This window comes from Thalassophryne amazonica, chromosome 10 (assembly GCF_902500255.1).
Source record: "Thalassophryne amazonica chromosome 10, fThaAma1.1, whole genome shotgun sequence".
NCBI lineage: Eukaryota > Metazoa > Chordata > Actinopteri > Batrachoidiformes > Batrachoididae > Thalassophryne > Thalassophryne amazonica.
The window spans coordinates 30,981,185-31,003,664 of record NC_047112.1 but is presented as its reverse complement, the minus strand read 5'-3'; the positions used below and the strand labels follow the sequence as shown (position 1 = coordinate 31,003,664).

At 42.8% G+C, this 22,480-nt stretch overlaps 1 protein-coding gene across 3 annotated transcripts in view; it reads right to left on the bottom strand.

Moving 5' to 3' along the window:
• Positions 1-4,734: 4,734 nt before the first annotated feature.
• Positions 4,735-22,480, bottom strand: part of abl2 (c-abl oncogene 2, non-receptor tyrosine kinase) — an 86,219-nt gene continuing 68,473 nt past the window's right edge. For all 3 annotated transcript variants that reach the window (XM_034179690.1, XM_034179691.1, XM_034179692.1), the window contains exon 11: positions 4,735-8,723. In XM_034179690.1, the coding sequence (XP_034035581.1) occupies positions 6,910-8,723 (1,814 nt within the window). In that variant the 3' untranslated portion in view covers positions 4,735-6,909. The remainder of the gene's footprint in view (positions 8,724-22,480) is intronic.

Genomic DNA, 22,480 nt, shown 5'->3' with positions numbered 1-22,480 from the left:
CGGATAGCCAATGTTACGGACCGAGAATACCCCGTACCAGATTTGTATATTCGCTTTCTGCGCATGCGTAACAAACTGTTCCGTACCGAGTTAACCCTGTTTGCAAACCAAAATCAGGCTTTAATGTGAATACGTTCTGATCTTATGACGACGTCACCACGCTTCTTTGTCTGATATTATTGTTTCTTCGATTTATGTTAAAAACGTTCCGAGCCCAGTGGCGCCCTCCGGTGGCGGTCCTCAACATCTACCTCACTTACGGGAAAAGTTCCGAATCCTCTGTCCAATTTAAAATAAGCAGCTAAATACATACATAAACCACGAAAGAATTACTGGCTGAGTTGACTTAACAATGCCAGTATGAGAATGAGGAATTACAGCCTCTGGACAGACTGTGTGGAGAAAACATCTCACTATAATCTGATAAAGACTTTCTGTTTCACCAGGTTTTGTTTGTTGGAGTTGTTTCACAAGGAAATTAATTGTTTTTAATCATGCCAGCTCACCAACACAAAGAGAATAATGAAAAATAAAAATATACGAGTGATGGTGAGTCTGCATTAACCATTAACAACGTATCGGCAATGACACGTGTCTGTGGTTCCTAGAATCGTAGAATCATGAGGTCACTGGACAGAGGTGTTTGGCGATGTCAATATGTTTGCAGACAAACAGAGGTCCAAGTCTTTTGGGTCCGGGTGCTGCCCGGCTGGCTGTATGGTTGTGAGACTTGGACACGAACCAGTGACCTAAGGTGGCAACTGGATGTCTGTGGTATGAGATCTCTTCGAAGGATCCTTGGGCACTGCTGGGACGACTTTGTATCAAACGAGCAGTAAGAGAGACTAGGATGAGGAGTATCACTTGCTTTGTGAGGGAGTGTCAGCTACAACATTTGGCCATGTGAACCGTTTCTCTGTGCATGATTCAACATGCAGGTGCCTTGAGTGTTGAGGAACCCAGTCGCTGGAGGAGGCCAAGAGGATGCCTCTTTTCACCTGGCTGTGGCAGATAGATAGTTGTTTTAGAGATGTGGGAATGGACCTGCTTGGATGGTTGCCATCCAGGACCCAAGGCAGTTTCATGGTGTTGTGGATGTGACAAAGCACAGAGCATCAGCGCATGCTCCCAGACTTGACTTATCAATAATCCAAGTGCCATGAACAGTGGCTTTGCTGTAGGACCAGGTTGTCTGAGCACGGTGGTGAGAAGGCTCAGGTTGAAAAACCACAGTATTTTGAAAACTAAATGACAATTTTCTGATGGAGGTCCTCAAATACCTTTGGACCAACAGGTTCATCAAGACCCACACTGGAGCCACCTGTTTTGTAGTTGTCACTCAAAATCAGGGACAAACCAAACCATGGGCTTGGTCCATTATGACTTTGTGTAGTGATGCATTACGTTTTGCAGTTTAGAGTATGAGCCTCGAGAGGGTCTCTGTGGAGCTACTTTTCTCTGTAGTCTATGACTGCAAATTCAGACTCGTCCAAAGTAAAACCATGCAGGGGAGGAAAAACTCACCAGAATTGGATTTAAATAAATGAACAACGTTACCGTTTGTTGCACAACAATGTGAGATTTACAATTGTGCAGGATGGAAGAATTTCCGATGTCCCAAGAATTTTCACATGGTTGAATTTAGGAGCAGAGGTTGGGTAATCTGTGTGCAGCCTGTGTGATTGTTGAAATGAGCCTGTGCAGTGGAGGGTTGCAAGTTTGAATCCTGTGACAAGAACCTCTAATAGTTGGTAACATAAATAAAGCTAAAAAAGCATTTCAGTTTCCTGGAAACCATTGGGCAACAGGAAGTGAAGCCTCTTAAGATGGGGGGGCAACATGCCCATCACTGATTTTACTGATCATGAGTATTTTCTGACAAACACCTGGAATAATCTGGCTTGTTGTACAGTGAAATGCGAAACCTTTGACTTTGAAAATTGAAATAGTTCTTGCCTATCAGAATATGAACCTTCCGTAAAAAATTTCATAACAATACATGAAAAAAATTTGGGTTCCAGGCTGTTCACAAGCAGGGGTGAAAACATAATACAATATTAATAATTAATATTAATTAATATAATATTGATAATAATAATAATGATAAAAAAACTAAGAAATCACAAGTACATAAGTATTCACAGCCTTTGCCATAAAGCTCAAAATTGAGCTCAGGTGCATCCTGTTTCCACTCATCATCCTTGAGATGTTTCTACAGCTTAACTGGAATCCACCTGGCGTAAATTCAGTTGATTGGATATGACTTGGAAAGGCACACAACTGTCTACATATAAGCCCCCCAAAAAACCTTTCATGTTGTCATTATGGTTGTTGGGAGTAGAATTTTGAGGGGAAAATTAATTTCACCCATTTTGGAATAAGACTGCAAGATAAAATGTGGCAAGAGTGAAGTACTGTGAATACTGTCCAGATGCACTGTATCCTTCTTGTTGCTTGAAGCATTTTCTGAAATCAAATTTTTTCTTATGCCAGCGCTATGCTGAAGCTAGGAAGTTTTAAAAATTACCCAAAGTTCCCTGCAAGTTATTATGAGGGCAAACTTCTCACTCTCTCATACCCACACACACACACACTCCATGCAAGATGCTCAACCGCACACTAGCAGGAATTTGTGGATAAATGACCAAAACATATTCATCAATATCTTTATTATTTACAATAGAATTAACACTGATACACAGAACTTCACAGTTATAACGTGAGCTTTAAGTTAAAAAACAAAACAAAACACTATATATATATATATATATATATATATGTTTTTCTCTTCTTACAAAAAAGTTAACATCTCTGCCATTTTTTAAAAAAATCCCTGTTTAGTTTCACATATCCTTGTATGGTGTATCTGTTAGTTTTCATTGCACTCGTACGGATGAAGAAATGGACTTTGGCAGAATAATTTGTTCCCTCAGGATGGAGGGGAAAAAAAAAACCCATATGCAATAGGAACAGACAATGAAAGACATGTCAAGAGTAAGCAGAGAATTTATATGTATTAGCTGAGATATCAGATTTGAAAAATAAACATATGGGGAGCAAATCTTCTATGTCTCCTACCGGCAGAAGTGGGTCAAAGGTCATGTCATCACCCTGTTCATGTGTATGAAGGCAACATTTCTCACGTAGCGGACACATTTCCCAAAACTCTACCAAGTTGGTCTTTGGGTCAGGGGAGAGCTGAAACTGGGTAGTGGAGGAAGAGGATACACCTCAAACTCTATCTGTTGTTATTGCAAGATTGGTTTGCCTTTTGCCTCATTATTTAACAATCTGCCTTTATGACAGCAGAAAGACCTGTTTTTTTTTGGGGGGGGGGGGGGGGGGGCAATGGTGATATGGTGATGGAGGTTTGTGCCGAGTGCTCTTTTAGCTGAAACTGTATTCACTGACTGACTGTCTACATTACTGTTTCGTAACAGTCCAAGTGTGTGGATCCTGAGGGGACAGAAATTTTAAATAAAACATCTTCCCATTCTTTTATAAGGCTTTATACATTTTGGGAAACCCTTTCCACTGAGGTGCACCAAAATTCCAACAAAAAACAAAACAGGTTAAGAGTCAAGACAGAAGTCAGACTACCAGAGCAAGAATTTTAGCTGAGGAAGCTTCTGCGATTTGAAGCGAAACGTCCTCGCGTCAAGCAACCCAGTCCAGTCGAAGATTCAAGCTTCTCTACTATGGAAACCACCTGGACAACTGAGAGCCTACACAGAAACATTGCGTTCAAATGGTGATGCAAGCACCAAATTTGGCACAAATGCTCCTTAGACATTACTCTTTTGAAAAGGCAGTGTGTCCACTTGACTTTTCATTTTTGGTAGTGATGCAAATTATTGGTTGAGATAGTGGGATTAATAAATGGAATAGTTTTGACTGTGTTGAACGTTTGCTGCCGTCCACAGTAAAGTTCAAACAATGTTGACATCCATTGGATTCAATGACATATAACATGTTACCATAACTAAGTATGACAGATTGTGCAAACTATTCCTTTTTAATACTTTATTTGCTCAACCAATAATTTGCATCAGTTTTTACCAAAATTGGAGCAACTTTAACTTTTGACCCATGTACAAACTGAAACAGATCTCACTCACCATTTTTGCTATGTTTTACCCCATAACTCCATAGAATTCAGTCATAGATAGCCCAAACTATACCGTTTGGAATCTTTATGATCAGACAAATAATGTGTAGTTTTCAATATGATTGGAGAATTTTTGTATTTTGACCCCTGTGTAATTCTTCAATTGACCCCTACCTGGCCACCTACTGAAAAGTCAAGTGGACACTCTGCTTTTTAAAGAGTAATGTCTAAGGAGTATTTGTGCCAAAGTTCCTCTGTAAATATTCACTTATCTGCTGCACTATTAGTGTAGGAGAGTAATATGTGACTTGTTGATAATGAAACATTAGTTGTAGTCGAACCAACAGGCCATAAATAAATGACCGTGGTAACTAAGTGTCCAATGTGTTTTGTAGATAGGTGCAGAGCACTTCTCAGGTTTGCGTTTGTACAGTTTCTGACCATACATGCTGTAGTGTTTATGAAGCGTATTTGACAGAAAAGAGGACACAAATCTTAAAAATACAATTTAACATTGCTATACCAGTAAACCTTTGCGGTGTCAGTGTCTTGTACACAATTATTAATTTGATCAGGAAAAGGCACCAACAATCATGAATAAATGATAATGTAGTTTGTTTCTTTTATCTGGCCACATTATTTAATGTCACAGTGAATAAAAATTAAATAGTTTGCATCATAGCATCCTGTGTGGTAAGAAATGGGACAGAATGACAACAAAATGATACGAAATGCATCATTAAAACAGAGATCTTTATCACGGCAGCCCATCAAGTGTCATGGAGAGATACATTTTAAAATTGCTTATAGATGTTCTCAGAAAACACTTGTGCATGTGAGTGTGTGAGGCCTTATCCAGTGAGCAGTAAGCTGTGAGCTAAAAAACAAAAACACAATCCACAAATGTCAGTGGTGTTACCTGTATTGTGTGCACATAGAGACTGACTCAACTCTATGGTGACATTGGTCTCTGGGGACCAACACAGCAGTTTTTGTACTCATTTATCGGGACCAAAACTATGGTAACATTTGGCAAGTAAATGGAAAAAACATCAATAAATAAATGTTGGCACCTTAAGGTGTTTAAGGTCCATGCATATACTATACTTGGTTCAGAACTGAAGAATAATACATTCATAAAGCAGATATGCAGAGCTGGGTGGATGGGCCTCAGTCTTAAAATGCATTGCATGGTGTGACCACACACAAAACATCTTTTACCTGGATATAAAATAAGTGAATATTTACACTTTTCTCTCAAAATAAGTCTGTGCTTTTAATAATAATAATAAAAAAAACCCAAAAACAAAATAATTTAAAATTCAAGTTCACAGACAGACATTCTAAAAACACATTCTAAAAAGCATTTTTCTTTAAACCAAATGTACAAATCATTCATGTGCTAAAGACATACTGCAGTTTTCTTGAGAGATCAGAGCTGTGATTAAACTAAGCAGGACTCTGCCTTTTGCAGTGTTCATACAATGACTAATTTGAGGCACTGAGGCCGCGGCAAGGCTACAGGGAATCCAGCACTGTCCATACCAAGAAGGACACTTACAGAAATACCATCCCAATTTCCTGCTGATGTGCTACCCTGTGCTCAATCCTCTTGCAAACATTTTACCTTCCAATACACAAGAAAAGCAGTGTGCAAGTGTAACTGGACAGAAATACTAAAATGCTTTCAGTGACTGGGAATAGAGTCCCTTCACCCCACCCCACTTGCATGGCACGGTCACCGTTTGTGATCAATCACGTCGCCGTAGTGAAGACAAAAGGTGTGCACATGATGAGATAAACATTCATTATGATTTAGTGTTGTGTAAAAAACAAAACAGATGTATTGCGCATTTGAAGTGAAATGACATAAAATTTTTCTGTTAGATTCAATAAGTGTATATTTGGTATTATTGAAATGTAAACGGTTTGTTTTGAGCTTATACACATGCTTGTCAAACCATTTTAATAGAACTTGTGATGGGTCTTGTGATTCTTTCAGCACGTTCCAATTCGTCATCACCCCTTTGCTTGTACAGATGTGGAAATGTCATTAAAACAGTTATAAATTGCAAGATTATTCTCAGAATAAAGCTTAAACCAAATGTGAATATAAACAGGATTTGGGAACTTTACAGGTACTCATGATTTCATCACATTTACATGGAACAGAAATGTGATTAAAAACACATTCACATCACATCAAAAACATTTAAGGGAATATTTCAAAAGACTTTCATCCTATGCCCCAAATTTATACACCAAAACCTTTGATAAGAGTGTTCCATTCAGATTACAAATGGTTTCAAAATGGCTTATGATCACTTATTTCCCCAGACACTGAGCAAACTGTAACTTACTTTGGACTTGTGATCCACAGAGTTGTGAAATACCATCTGATTTGAAAATGTATGCATTATAGTCAGTAAGGCAGGGCTGAACAACCACGACTCTTGATCAGTATGTGACATACTCTCTGGGCTGATGCACCCAACATTCCCTAAAGCCAGAGGCCTTTACCAAAACTCGGTGGAGATTTTAGGCAAAAACATGAGCTGATTTAGTTCCACATGAGCATGTTACATATACAGATCAGAGCAAAATTTGCACTGGCATTTTATGAAATAAAACAACAACAAAAAATGTAAACAAAAACATTTTGTAGTATTTTCTCTGAGGTACGATCTTTTGAGATTCCTCGTTTGACCCCCACATCGCTGTCAATACAACCAGAAACTTAAAAAAAGGGGAATATAAGAGGTCTACTGTGTCACAGGTGACAGATGGTCTCGTCACGGTGGCTACCTCTGTACTACATCACTAATCTCTTTAATACAGCTGTGCAGGTTGTCCAATACAGTGTTGGTCCCCACACTGCCCAGCCCTCCCCCTCCTGATGATGAGGCCCTCAGTTCCTGCAGGCTGAGCTCCAACTTTCCCACTGCCTCTCGAAAGGCAAATTTGTTTCTCATCTGAGGGATGCAGTCCACGTAACCTGAGCAGTAGTCTAGCAGCTGGTGGCCAGCATCCAACACATGGCTGCTGGATGGGCTTTCAGAGCTGGCGTGGAGGGCGCTGCTCAGGCACTCAGCGCACTCCAACAGGACCTCGCGACTAACTCGCTCCAGTGGAACCCTCTCTGCCTGCTGTCTCGTTCGCCGCAGTGCCACTTTGGAACCAGCTGTGTGTGAAGTGGAGCCAGTGGGTGTGATTCCGTTGGCCATTTTGGTGGAAGTAGTGTTGATGGTGGCTGAGCAAGATGATGGGAAGGAGGAAGATGCCGGAGGCACTTGAGGTGGCGGCACTGATGGTCTATTGGTGGTTGATGCTCCTGATGTTCGCCCCGACCTGTGACCTTTTAACATGTCTCCGTTTTCTTCCACCAGTGTTGCTCCTACCTGGTCCTCCCCATCACCGCTACAGGAGTGCTGCAGGCTTCGCAGAGTGGGAGGAGGAGGGGGAGGAGGAGCACATTTGGGCTTGACCAGCCGTGGCCTGTCGCGTTCTGGTTGATGCTCAGACAGCAGTTTGAAACGGTTCCCTTGAGAGTCCAGCCCGACCAGGTGCACATCAGCTGGGCTGTGCTTCATTGTCGGGGAAATCAGGACAGGAACTTTGTGGTTGTGAGTTGGTGCACCCGCTGAACTTGAAGATACACTCAAAGTAGTAGTCTTAGAAGGAGAGGACCATCCTTGTTGCCTGTCCGGTCCTACTCCAATCTCCTCTCTACCCTCTTTGGCACGGGAAAGACCGTCCGATTCTCCCGCCTCACCCCCAACTCCCTGTGCCTTCACCCCTGCAACAGTTCCCCGGGGCATTACCTTGGCTTTAGGCCTTTCCCTGATCTGTGCTGTCCCCTCATCCATCCGCCTCAGCAGAGTTTCTGAAGGCCGCACTGCCCCATTCTCTGGTTGGGAGGTTGTGGAAGATGTCCTCTCAAGAGGGGGTTTAGCACTGCGGTTTCTGGGTAAAGTCAGAGCCATACGCTCCAGGTCTGGCAACCCAGATGACATTGAAGAAGTAGAATTGGACCTAGGGAAGGGTTTGGGCCCTCCAACCATGTTTCCACCCTCTTCTGAACAGGGATTCTTCCCTGTCCTTAGTCCTAGGGTCTTTTTGATGAGTCTAGGAGTAAAAAAGCCAGCCAGGCCTCCCCAGCTGCTGCTGCCACCTGTGATTTGTGAACTAAGCCCCCCAACAGAGGGTTTCTGTCCAAAAGTCGCACCACAGCAGCGGGACTGGGGATGAGAGGGAGAAGCAGAAAACCCCCCGACACTGTCTGACTGGGGTAGCGGAGGGGGAGCACTAAAATCAGCTGTTGGCTCATATTTCTTGTGAGGTTGTGTCTCCATCTCACGGAAGGAACTGCTCCTCTTTGGTGGTGTTGGAAGATTTTGTTGGTGCTGAGAGGATGGCGATGAGGAAGATGCACAGGATGACTTCTTTCTAATGAAGGAGCTAAAGAAGCCAGTTTTACGATCGCGTGTAAACGCGCATATATCCTGTGTATCCTCTAAAAGGCTGCCAGGTGATTTATCTTGCAGCTGCTGTTTTCTCGGAAGAGCTGGGGAGCCGCCTGTTCGAGCATCCCCGCCTAGCAAAGTGGCCGTCCAACCTGCAAAGAAACAGAGAGTAAGACAATAACATGTAGGGTTACAGTCAACAAGAACACATCCATATTCATCCAAAGTACTGAAAATGTCCAACTACTCTACATTCTTTCAATTTATCAGAATGGACACAATGTCATCTTATCCTATGCTAATCTTTCTCTCTAGTGCTATGTGACTAAAAGGATTAATCCAGGTTTTGAGTGTATTTCTTATTGTTACATGGGAAACAAGGTACCAGTAGATTCAGTAGATTCTCACAAATCCAACAAGACCAAGCATTCATGATATGCACACTCTTAAGGCTATGAAATTGGGCTATTAGTAAAAAAAGTAGAAAAGGGGGTTGTTCACAATAATAGTAGCATCTGCTGTTGATGCTACAAACTCAAAACTATTATGTTCAAACTGCTTTTTCAGCAATCCTGTGAATCACTAAACTAGTATTTAGCTGTATAACCATAGTTTTTCATGATTTCTTCACATCTGCGAGGCATTATTTTGTTGGTTTGGAACCAAGATTTTGCTCGTTTACTAGTGTGCTTGGGGTCATTGTCTTGTTGAAACACCCATTTCAAGGGCATGTCCTCTTCAGCATAAGGCAACATGACCTCTTCAAGTATTTTGACATATCCAAACTGATCCATGATACCTGGTGTCATATACGGTAACAGATGTGCCTGCACATATACTGTGTCATATACGGTAATGGGAGGACACGCGAGAGAGAGCGTGTGGTTGTGCTGTTGAGATGTGGAGTGACGGGGAGTAAAAGCCATAAAGACAAATAGCCTCTGGAGCAATCATTTACATGGTGTCAGAAGTGCAAACCGGTGAGACATGGCGAAGTTCAACCCCCCGATAAACTTCACATTTGACAAACCTGCTGAGTGGCCCGACTGGAAGCAACGTTTTGTGAGATTCAGAACTGCTACCAAACTTAGCACTGAAGATGGCGCCGTGCAGGTGAGCAGCCTGATATACGCAATGGAAAGCCAGGCTGAGAATGTGTTTCGTTCGTTCACGTTTGGGGAAAATGAAGATGACGAAGACTTCAATTGCGTGCTGGCCAAGTTTGACGAGTACTTTGTGCCGCGCAGGAATGTAATACACGAGCGGGCCCGTTTCCACCAACGCGTTCAAAGACCTGGGGAAAAAGCAGAGACTTTTATAAGGGCTTTGTACGAACTGGCAGAACACTGTGATTTCGGCGCGAGCAGGGAAGAGAACATTCGCGACCGAATTGTTGTTGGTATACTGGACAAGGACGTCTCAAAACAGCTCCAGCTAAAGCAGCAACTGACCCTGGCGGTGGCGATAGAAACTGTTAGGCAGTCCGAGGAGATCGCCTCACATGTTAGCATGCAAGGAGCAGAAACTGGGCTCGTGCATGAAGTGAATAACAAACCTAACAACAACGTAAAATTCCGAAGACAAAAGAAAAAGGGGAATAGCAGACATAACGGAGATGGCAAATGCGGAAAGTGCGGGAAAATGCGTCATAGCAGAGACGAGAACTGCCCTGCGCGGGAATCCACATGCAATTCGTGCAACAAAGTGGGGCATTGGAGCAGGGTGTGCAAGAGTAGGAGGGCTGTATGCGAGGTCACGGAGCAGCAGCAGCAGCAACTGTCATATTTCCTTGGGGCAGTGAGCAAAGCAGTTGCGGAAGCATCAGAGCAATGGACAGTCAAATTGCGCATAGGCTCCACTCCAGCTGAGTTCAAGATCGACACGGGAGCCGACGTGAACATCATCTGTGAAGAAACCTATCACTCACTCAGACTCAAAACACCACTCGAGCCTGCAGACATCCAACTGGATAGCCCAGGAGGGGAGTTACAGTGCATTGGACAGTTCCAGAGCACTGTGGCTTACAAAGGAAAGAGACACCCACTCACAGCATACGTCATCCGGGGCCGCACAGTCAGCAACCCCCTCAGCAGATCACTGTCTGTGAAGCTGAACCTGGTGAAGAGAGTGGAGGAAGCGGTGTGTAAAACAGGACACCTGCAAGCATTTGGCGAGCATGGAACTCTTAAGACTGAACCTGTAAGAATACAGCTGAAAGACAATGCTCAACCGTACGCTGTCCACGCAGCTAGGCGCGTGCCAATTCCCATGCTCCAGAAAGTCAAAGAGGAACTTGAGCGTATGGAGAGGAACGGCATCATAGAAAGGGTGACGCAGCCTACCGACTGGTGTGCATCCATGGTGCCAGTCTTAAAGAAAAACACTGGTAAAGCACGTATCTGTGTGGATCTAAAAAGACTGAACAAAGCAGTTAAGAGAGAACAGTACATCTTACCTACCACAGACGAAATTATAGCTAAGTTGAGTGGTGCCACGGTCTTCACGACGCTCGATGCAGCCAGTGGGTTCTTCCAAATCCCACTACACCCAGACAGCTGCAAACTCACGACCTTTATCACCCCGTTCGGCAGATTCCACTTTAAGAGGCTGCCGTTCGGAATAACCAGCGCTCCCGAGATTTTCCAAAGGAAAATGATGGAGACAATGGAGGGGCTGGAAGGAGTGGAGATCTTCATGGACGATGTGCTCATCTATGGGGCCACAGTGAGTGAACACGACCAGCATCTGGAAAAGGTCATGCAGCGCATCGAGATAGCTGGGTTGAAGCTCAACCGCGACAAGTGTTCCAATCAGACAACACCAGCTGCGCTTCCTCGGGCATCTCATTGACAAGGATGGGATTCGGCCCGACCCAGACAAAGTCGAGGCTATACAACAGCTGCCACCACCAACGAACGTGCCAGAACTGAAGAGGATCCTGGGCATGGTAAACTACCTCGGAAGGTACATTCCCAACCTGTCCACAGTGGCACAGCCGCTGTACGAACTCCTGAAGGGCAAAAACGCATGGACATGGGGTCTCGTACAACAAACAGCTTTTGAACACACCAAAAAGCTACTGACAACGGCACCAGTTCTTGCCTACTACGACGTCAGCAAACCTACGGCCGTGTCAGCCGACGCTAGCAGCTATGGACTGGGAGGAGTTCTCCTCCAGCTTCATGGGCAGCAATGGAAACCTGTCGCATACTGTTCCAGACGACTCACCGACGCAGAGACACGCTACGCCCAGATTGAAAAGGAATGTCTGGCCGGCGTGTGGGCGTGCGAGAAGTTCGACAGGTACCTCACTGGCATTGAATCATTCAAACTAGTAACTGACCACAAGCCACTTGTGCCGCTCATAAACAGCTGCAACTTGGACAACGTAGCTTTGCGGTGTCAGCGTCTCCTAATGAGACTGATGAGATTCAGTCCCGTGGCAGAGTATGCTCCTGGGAAAACTCTGATAGTCGCAGATACTCTCTCACGTAGCCTGCTGTCCACATGTACCGAGCCGGACACTCAGAGTGATGTGGCGTGTTATGTTGCTAGCATAGTGGGGGTAATCCCTGCTAGCCAGAATAAGATGGAAGAGATAAAGATGGCAACTGCAGAGGATGCTGAACTGCAGTCACTCATAAAGTTCATACGGACAGGATGGCCAGAACACAGCTGCAAGGTGCCTGTGGGTATAAGACAGTTCATGCAGGTCAAAGCAGAACTGTCAGAGCACGATGGCCTGGTCCTCAGGGGAAGCAGGATCGTGGTCCTGCAGCTGATGAGAAAAGAGATTCTCCAGAAGATTCACGAGGGACACCAAGGACTGACTAAATGTAGGGAAAGAGCCTACTCATCAGTGTGGTGGCCCGGTCTCGCTACAGAGATAAGCGGCCTAGTGTCATCTTGCCAAGTGTGCTTTGAACTGAAAAGAACACAACAAAAGGAGCCACTCATCTCTACACCACTTCCAGATCGTCCGTGGAAGAGAATCGCAATGGATTTATGTGAGTACAATCATCAGAACTACCTGGTTGTCTCAGACTATTACTCTAGATTCATAGAAATACTGCACATGCCATCCACAACCAGTACACATGCAATACGTAAGTTGAAGGCAGTCTTTGCCAGGTTTGGCATCCCAGACAAAGTAGTGACGGATAATGGGTCGCAGTTTTCTAGTGCTGAGTTTCAGGAGTTCACGAAGCAATTCGACTTCAGACACTGCACGTCCAGCCCACACCACCCACAGGGCAATGGGCATGCAGAGAGGGCCGTGCAAACAGCTAAGAAGATCCTCAAACAAGCGGATCCAGTGCTGGCCTTGATGATCTACAGGTCCACTCCGTGCTCCTCGACCGGCTTCAGCCCTGCAGAGCTGTTAATGGGGAGAAAGATCAGGACAACGCTCCCTACCCTGGAGAAGAATCTTCGATCACGGTGGCCGAGCAGAGCAGCGGTGAAGGAAAAGGACGACCGAGAAAAGGCCAAGCAGGCCTACTACTACAATCGCCGCCATGGAGCCCGATCTTTACCTGTCCTACAGCCGGGCGATGTGGTAAGGTCCAAGTTAGACCATGAGAAATCGTGGTCACGGTCAGCAGTGGTTTCAGGAGAAAGCACCACTCCGAGATCACTCGTCATAAAGACACAGCAGGGGGCTGAGCTTCGGCGGAATCGCCGCCACCTTCGACCTGAACCGGTTTCCCAGTCTTCCCTACCAGCGATCAGCGACAATACTGAGACAGACACTCACTCTGCCGTGTCAGAAACGGTTCCCTCCAGTCAGAGTGTGACTCCACCTGTAAGCCTTATACCCGGTCAGACTGTGACAAGATCTGGACGGGTGTGCAAACCAGTCAACAGGCTTGACCTGTAGATGGTACCTATGGCCTTTGGGGGGGGCGGGTTATGTAAAAAAGAAAAAAAAAAGAAAAGGGGGAAACGTAGAGATGGAATGTGAACAGAAAAGAGAACGTTTGTATTGAAATGGCATTATTGTTGTGAATGCTGATCCAAGTTCTTGCGGAGTTGAATCTGTAATAGAAGTTACATAAATGGGTTAATATTGATTTGAGATAGTTCACAGTAAATGTAAGGAGATTGGTTCCAAATATAAGTAAGCAACGGGTTGTTTGTTTTAAGGGGAATAATCCATTTTGAAGGGGGAGATGTCATATACGGTAACAGATGTGCCTGCACATATACTGTGTCATATACGGTAATGGGAGGACACGCGAGAGAGAGCGTGTGGTTGTGCTGTTGAGATGTGGAGTGACGGGGAGTAAAAGCCATAAAGACAAATAGCCTCTGGAGCAATCATTTACACCTGGTATGCGATATATAGGCCCAACACCATAGTAGAAGAAACATGCCCATATCATGATGCTTGCACCACCATGCTTTACTGTCTTCACTGTGAACTGTGGCTTGAATTCAGAGTATGGGGGTCGTCTCACAAACTGTCTGCAGCCCTTGGACCCAAAAAGAACAATTTTACTCTCATCAGTCCACAAAATATTCCTCCATTTCTCTTTAGGTCAGTTGATGTGTTCTTTGGCAAACTGTAACCTCTTCTGCACATGTCTTTTATTTAACAGAGGGACTAAATTAGCTTCACACAGGCGTCTTCTAACTGTCACAGCACTTACAGGTAACTCCAGACTGTCTTTGATCATCTTGGAGCTGATCAATGGGTGAGCCTTTGCCATTCTGGTTATTCTTCTATGCATTTTGATGGTTGTTTTCCGTTTTCTTCCACGTGTCTCTGGTTTTTTTGTCCATTTTAAAGCATTGGAGATCATTGTAGATGAACAGCCTATAATTTTTTGCACCTGCATATACGTTTTCCCCTCTCCAATCAACTTTTTAATCAAACTACGCTGTTCTTCTGAACAATGTCTTGAACGTCCCATTTTCCTCAGGCTTTCAAAGAGAAAAGCATGTTCAATAGGTGCTGGCTTCATCCTTACATAGTGGACACCTGATTCACACCTGTTTGTTCCACAAAACTGACGAACTCACTCAATGAATGCCATACTACTATTATTGTGAACACCCCCTTTTCTACTTTTTTTTTTTTTTTTACTAATAGCCCAATTTCATAGCCTTAAGAGTCTGCATATCATGAATGCTTGGTCTTGTTGGATTTGTGAGAATCTACTGAATCTCCTCATACCTTGTTTCCCATGTAACAATAAGAAATATACTCAAAACCTGAATTAATCTTTTTAGTCACATAGCACTACTATTATTCTGAACACTACTGTAGATGGAAAGATTATGCATTTGCCAAATGCTCAATTTGCAAAAACAACCATGTTTTTTAGTCTTAATTTTCACTCATGATGACAAACTGGAGAAAAATATACTGAAATGACAGGCAACTTAATCAATTAGTTTAATACTTAAAAAAAGACTAATCATCTCATTTTCAAACATGACTGAATAATAAAAAAGTCACATAACTAAACCTTTTCAGATTAATCACATCTACAATTAAACATAAAAGCAGGAAATATCAACACTGTGTATCTTACATAGGTCTCACTTTATCACCACCATATGAATTTGAATATGAATGCATGTAGATAGGCTGTGGTGAGCACACATTTTAGTAAGAATGAAGATTACAGGGTGGCAGAACACAGGTAGACCTTATCATATGCAGGAGATGCAACTTGAAATAAAATGGAGATTTTAAGGTGGTGGCAGAGGAAAATGTAGCTTGACACAGTATTGGATGGTGGTTTGTAGGATGACTGTAGGGGTGAAGAAGAGGAAGAGAGTGAGGGCTGAACAAAGTGTTAGATGGTGGAAGCTGAAGGAGCAAGTGTCATGTTCAAAGTAATGGAGAGTGTCCCAGAAGAACTTTGTGAAGCACAACAGAGGCAGTGGAAGAAGAGTGGCAGGAATGATTTGTGACAGAAGTGTATCCCCAAGAGTGAAAGGTAAAGTTTACAATACAGTAGTGAGATCAGCTATGTTGTATGGCTTAGAGGTAGTGGCACTAACAAACAGAAAGGAGTAAGAGCTGGAGATGCTGCAATTTTCATTGGGAGAGACAAAGACCAACTAGATTGAGGACACTACAGGAAGGATGGTTTGGAAACAAAGTGAGACAGAATCGGTTTGGGAAAATGCAGAGGAGTGATGCAGAGCATATCAGAAGGATGGTGAAGCCATCTTCAGCATCCTTCTGATATTGCTGCCAGGCAAGAGAAGAGAAAAATGGAGGTTTATGGATGTGGTGAGTGAGATTACGCAGGTGGTTGGTGTGACAGAAGACAATGCAAATGCAATTTGCATGCAATGCAATGCAATGTTCTAAAGGTTCAGTAGAACCTCAGGATCTCAACTAAGGAACTGATAAAGATGTTGGAGGAATCACATACAATTGTCACATCATCCACCCTTATGCTCCATTTACACATAACGACAGCAAGTCACGAATGCCACGTAGTATACATTCTTGGCCGCTGATCACAAATGTGATTGAGGCAGAGGTGTCAGGTGTCCTCAGGAACTGCTGCAACCTGTTACCACACGTTACGATTAATGGCACATGTTGCTGGAGAATTATAAGGAACTGTTACACACAGTCAAGAATAATGTTCTGCACTATCGTGCATAACAGCGCATCGTTATGTTCTGTAATGTTGTGAATGAGGCGAATTGTCTCCACACACACCACCATATTCATCCAACCGTAAGTTGCTGAACAATTCAGATCGCTCCTGTTTGCTCCTCAAAATCCACAGCAGAACTTTGTGACTACATGCTTAGTTGGGCTCTGTGCCATGGAGTGGCGCAGAGAGGAGGAGGAGACTGAGAGAGGCAGATGTGTGGCTTCACGTGGCTCTCGTCTCACTAATTTTCCCCAAACATCAGGCACATGCAGCAGGTGGAACACCTGCAGGAGCGCGCTGAGGAGCATTGGAGTGAGACTTTTAGCCGACTTGGCATCACTGTCCTTCTTTGGAATATTGCAGCAATGAAAATGAATGCGGTACAGCAGGGTTTAATTGCACGCGCGTCAGACAAGAATGCTGTCACGTTCTATTAAGGATCACCACTAATCAAGTAGGATCAACATGCTCAGTTGCAACCTCCACGACATGAGATGAAATGAGAGTGGCGCGTAATATTTGTGGAAGATTTTTTGACAGCCAAAAACATGCTCCATGAAAATCAGGAGTATCATGCACCAACACGCATTATTAAGAAACTTATTCAAATGCGTTAAATCATGTTAAGAATGTCAGGAATGTGCCAAGAATGACGCAAATATGACATTCATAACGCATCTTGCCTATGTGTAAACGCAGCATTAAGAAAACTCTCCATCACCATGGTCTAAAAACTACTGATCAATGAGGAAGCCATTAATCAAAAAAGTAGATAAAAAAGCGAGACAAGTTGATTACAAGAACAAGACAATTAAAGCACCCTTTAAGTGTCAATTTTTTGATTATTGGCTCCCTCCTTAGTCAGCATACGTTTTGGCTGTGGTGATAGAATGCACTATTAACAGTGGATAATACCGCATTTGTATGTGACGCCTCCAAACTCTATGTTGAAGTTCTGTTGGACCTTTACAAATCTTGGTGTTAATCAGGCCCAAGTTACATACAGTCTGAGTGGACCAAACATATATATGTATTTTTTTTTCAGATTTTGCTTGAAATCCTAAATTTTGCTTTGAATGACTTTGCTTAACTTTTTTTTTTTTGCCTATTCTTAAACACAATAAGGCAGTGTTTCTACATGCAGCCCAATACACAAAGGCAAATGTTTCTAATTAACCCCCAATTGTGGCAAGAAATCACTCAGAAGCATTTTTTTCAACCAATTTCTCTTATGTTCCACATCTTGCAATCACTGGCCCAATGAAAATGTGAGGGAATAAAAATAAAAATAAATCTATTGTGAAACTATTATTTGTAGCTGTCATTTGGAAACTTTAGGCCTCGACTGTATATTGATCTGCCAATGAAACAAAACAACAAAAAAAAAAGGTCATGACACAAGAGGGGAAAATGTAATCTTATTTCCTTATGTAAAACAACTGAAGGAAAGTTTATATATATATATATATATATATATAAACAAAACAGATAACATGTACAAATGACTAATATTTACATAAATAGCGGTCAGAAAATAACAGAATATTAACAAAAACATCCAGCCAAAAACAATGCAAAGTAAATACTTCCTACAATTTATGGAAGTGTCACAATGCCTGCAAAATAGTTCTTTTGAACAAACAAATCACATAAAATACTAGCTGTCTTGTTTACATGCTTAATCCTGTGGGGTCATGGCAGATGAGTTGAAACCAATTTGGGTACACACACACACACACACACACACACACACACACACACACACACACACACACACACACACACACACACACACACACACACACACACATACACTTTGACGTTTTGAAATGACCGACGCGCAGTGAACGCATCAGCTAGTGTAGCCTTGGCACTCTGATCGCTTCCTCCGTCTTATGATGAAATAATGCTGAATGTATGTGGAAATGATTGTTGTACAAAAGCTTCAGATATCTGTCGCTGAGACAGATGATGAGTGAAGTGCAGTTTTAAGCAGAAATGAGGTGATAATCCATGATCTGCGGCTAATGACACATGTGCAGTGAAGGCAGGGCGGGCTGATTTTTGGGGGTGGTGGGGGGGACCGGTAATTTGTTAGATTTACATTGTCAATGTGTGCTTTCAACTTCATTTAATTTGTTAATACACATCCATTCCTGTATTTCAGGCCTGCAACAGATGAGTTCCCTCGTCTCCCCCAAAGTTTTGTACACTAATGTATTTACTAATTCATTTACATTCTTTCTCACAACACTAAAAAAGTTTTGTTATTTTGTCCCATTCTGCATTGTCAAAATTCCCCAATTCGCACATTCTCTCTTGGGAAGAGGTCAGGAATGCAGGCAGGCCATTGTAGTATCCATATTCTCCACCTAAGCAGCCATGCCTTTGTAATGTATGCATAATGTGGTTTTGTGTTGTTGAAAAAATATTCTGATTTGGACCCAAGTATTGAAAGAGGGTGGTTCCACTTTCCTCCAAGGCAAGGTGATACATTTCAATGCCCTTGTAAACAAAATGTGCAAGAGGTATGTTGCATCTCGTCGCTGCACTTTAGGGGGAGTGACACCAAGTATTACCACTGTTAAGACCCTTGGTATTGCAACACGGAGGATCTGGGATATGGGAGGATATGAAAATTTTATATAACTTTGTGATTATTTTCATATCCCCTTTGTGCGTTTGAATTGGACTTTGAAAATGTTCATTGGGTGAAGGATCGATCACTTTTTCCCAGTCTTTGTGGGATAACAAAAAGGACCTTATTTGAAGGTATCTAAAAAAATAATTCTTTTGAAGTTTTGACTGTTCTCTTAACTGTTCAAATGACTCAAATAGCTCATCCTTATCTATTAGCTGATGGATATAAGACCAATTATCTGCCCATTTCCGGAAGCCTGTATCCAAAGTAACTGGTGTGAAGGATTTAATATACCCAATATCAGACAGAATAGAGACATTAGTTGGAAGCTTAAAGGCAATTTTTATTTTCTTCCATATATCAAGAGTGGTTATGGTCCACCTTGATAAACCTTTAACAGGAGCATCAATGAACGGTAATGCCTGCATTGTTTGTTCAATACCCACCCATTTTGTATGATCATCATTTTGAATCCATGAAATCAAGGGTTTTAATTGTGCTTAATATTTGAGATTAGGAAGATTCACACCCATTTCTTCTTTAAGTCTTTGTAGTGTTTTATATTTTATCCGGGGGAGCTTACCTTGCCAAATAAATTTCAAAATTATTTTATCCATTTCTTCAAATGTTGTTTTGGGTATTCCAACAGGTAACATTTGAAACAAATAAAGAAATCTCAGAAGGACATTCATACGAATGGATTCTACACGACCTAGCAGAGAAAGGGGAAAGGCTGACCAACAATCTAAATCCCTTTTTATGGTAGTAATTATTCTTCCGTCTACCGTCCAGTGAGGGGGGAATAGAAATACCCAAATACTTTATGCATTCTTTTGGCCAACAAAAACCACTTTGCTGTTTTAGCTCCGGTGGGATATCACCGACAACATCTATAGCCTCTGTTTTATCGACATTAAGTTTATACCCAGAAAAATACCCATATACTGATATTTTTTTCCAGTAAACATGGAATTGTAGTTAAAGGGACTGTTATGTGTCGGACGCAGCTCGGAGAACCGACCAGCGTTTGAAGGACCCAGTATGAAATAAGCAGAGCACGGTACAAAGGCTAACTGAATTTAATACATAACAGTGATACAAAAAATAACAAAAGAAAGTGCGGTCTGGCGTGGTGCGCTCCCAGCAGCGCTAACGGTCCGGAGCCAGAAGCTGTTCGGACCCAAGGACCCCGCCGACACCCCCCAGGTGGCCGCAACAAACCGAGTCTGTGAAAGAAGGAACCATTATGTGAGTCCACACTCTACACACAGAGAGAACACTTAAAGGTGTACAAACAGCAAACACTTCCTGGCTTGATTACTAATCAGCTTCCCAACCTGCAGGCATGGAACATCCAGTTCACAAAACTCCACTGCAGTGGAAGCCGATACATGACTAACATACAGCTCAATATAAAAAGGTGTGAGGGACACCACATTTACTGACTGTATAAATGTTAGTCACAAAATCTAACGCACCTCAGGAAGTGTGCTGACGAGCGTGAGACCTCACCCCCTCCTCTTTCACAGACCGTGCATCAAACCCTGGACGTTCTCTGCATCCACTGATGATGAGATGGCTCCCGAGACGACGATCTCACCCGTCTGGTCACAAGGTCGAGTCTCTGGCAAATACACACTGTATACTCCAGTCTTAAATGACACCATGTTCCAATCCATATAGATGCACCTCAGCTGTGAGTCCTGACGAGCCGCAGGTGATCAGGGTGAGGTCCTGATAACCTCAGCAACACAGCCACTCAGTCCCAAATGCAAGCCACCTGGAAGGAAAAACAAAAGACAGAAACAAAAAGGCAGCCAGGCCCCCCAGCCATACAACAGTGTCTGTAAGATACAGAAGGACATTATCAGCGTACAAGGATATTTTATCAATTTCATCACCAATTAATACTCCTTTGATGTTATCCTCACCTCTTTTAAGTTGAGCAAGTGGCTCAATACTAATAGCAAAGAGCAAGGGCGACAGTGGACATCCTTGGCGACAACTACGCTCCATAGTAAACCTTGCAGACCGAAATCCATTAACTCTAACAGCCGTTTGTGGTAGAGAATAAGAGGTCTGTTAGAAAAGTATCCGACCTTATTATTTTTTTAAAAAACCATATGGATTTGAATCATGTGTGATTGTGTCAGACAAGCTTGAACTCTCGTGCGTATGCGTGAGTTTTTTCATGCCTGTCGGTTGCGTCATTCGCCTATGAGCAGGCTTTAAGTGAGGTGTGGTCCACCCCTCTCGTCTATTTTTTATTGCGAATAAATGTCTGAATGATTTGCAGCTTTGCTGCATCAATTTTTTTCCAGAAACTGTGAGAGACCTCCAGGTGGACACCGTTCGAAAAATTAATATGGCTTTCAGGGACGATTTTATGGGGATTAAACAGATTACGGGGTGTTACTGCCGCTTTAAGGACGGCCCACAACTGCTCCGTGGCGCGTCCCTCCGCTTCTTTTTACATGAAAAAAAAAAACTCCTGTAACGGTGTAATGTGCCAAAAAAGTGCTGATGTCCACATCTTCTGCCTTTTTGTGAAAGTCAGACGAGGTCTCGGATCAACAAAGCTTTCACGTTGGAAATGATCTGGTTGTTCCAGCGGGGTGTCAGCCTGTCGATGGGGGCTGGGAGCGCGCCGCGCTCTCAGCAGTTGTGAGCCGTCCTTAAAGTGGCAGTAACACCCCGTAATCTGTTTAATCCCCATAAAATCGTCACTGAAAGCCATATTAATTTTTCGAACGGTGTCCACCTGGAGGTCTCTCACAGTTTCTGGAAAAAAATTGATGCAGCAAAGCTCCAAATCATTCAGACATTTATTCGCAATAAAAAATAGACGAGAGGGGTGGACCACACCTCACTCAAAGCCTGCTCACAGGCGAAATGACACAACCGACAGGCATGAAAAAACTCACGCATGCGCACGAGGGTTCAAGCTTGTCTGACGCAATCACACGTGATTCAAATCCATATGGTTTTTTAAAAAAATAATAAGGTTGGATACTTTTCTAACAGACCTCGTATATTGTTTCAATCCAATCTATAAATTTAGGGCCAAATTTAAACTTTTTTAATGTTTGAATTAAGTACTTCCATGAGACTTGATCAAATGCCTTTTGGGCATCCAAAGAAAGAATTGTTGTCGTAGTTTGACTCTGTTCTTGATGTGACATACAGTAGTGTTCAGAATAACAGTAGTGCATTGTGACTAAAAATATTAATCCAGGTTTTGAGTATATTTCTTATTGTTACATGGGAAACAAGGTACCAGTAGATTCAGTAGATTCTCACAAATCCAACAAGACCGAGCATTCATGATATGCACTCTTAAGGTTATGAAATTGGGCTATTAGTAAAAAAAGTAGAAAAGGGGGTGTTCACAATAATAGTAGCATCTGCTGTTGATGCTACAAACTCAAAACTATTATATTCAAACTGCTTTTTTAGCAATCCTGTGAATCACTAAACTAGTATTTAGTTGTATAACCACAGTTTTTCATGATTTCTTCACATCTGCAAGGCATTCATTTTGTTGGTTTGGAACCATGATTTTGCTTGGTTACTAGTGTGCTTGGGGTCATTGTATTGTTGAAACACCCATTTCAAGGGCATGTCCTTTTCAGCATAAGGC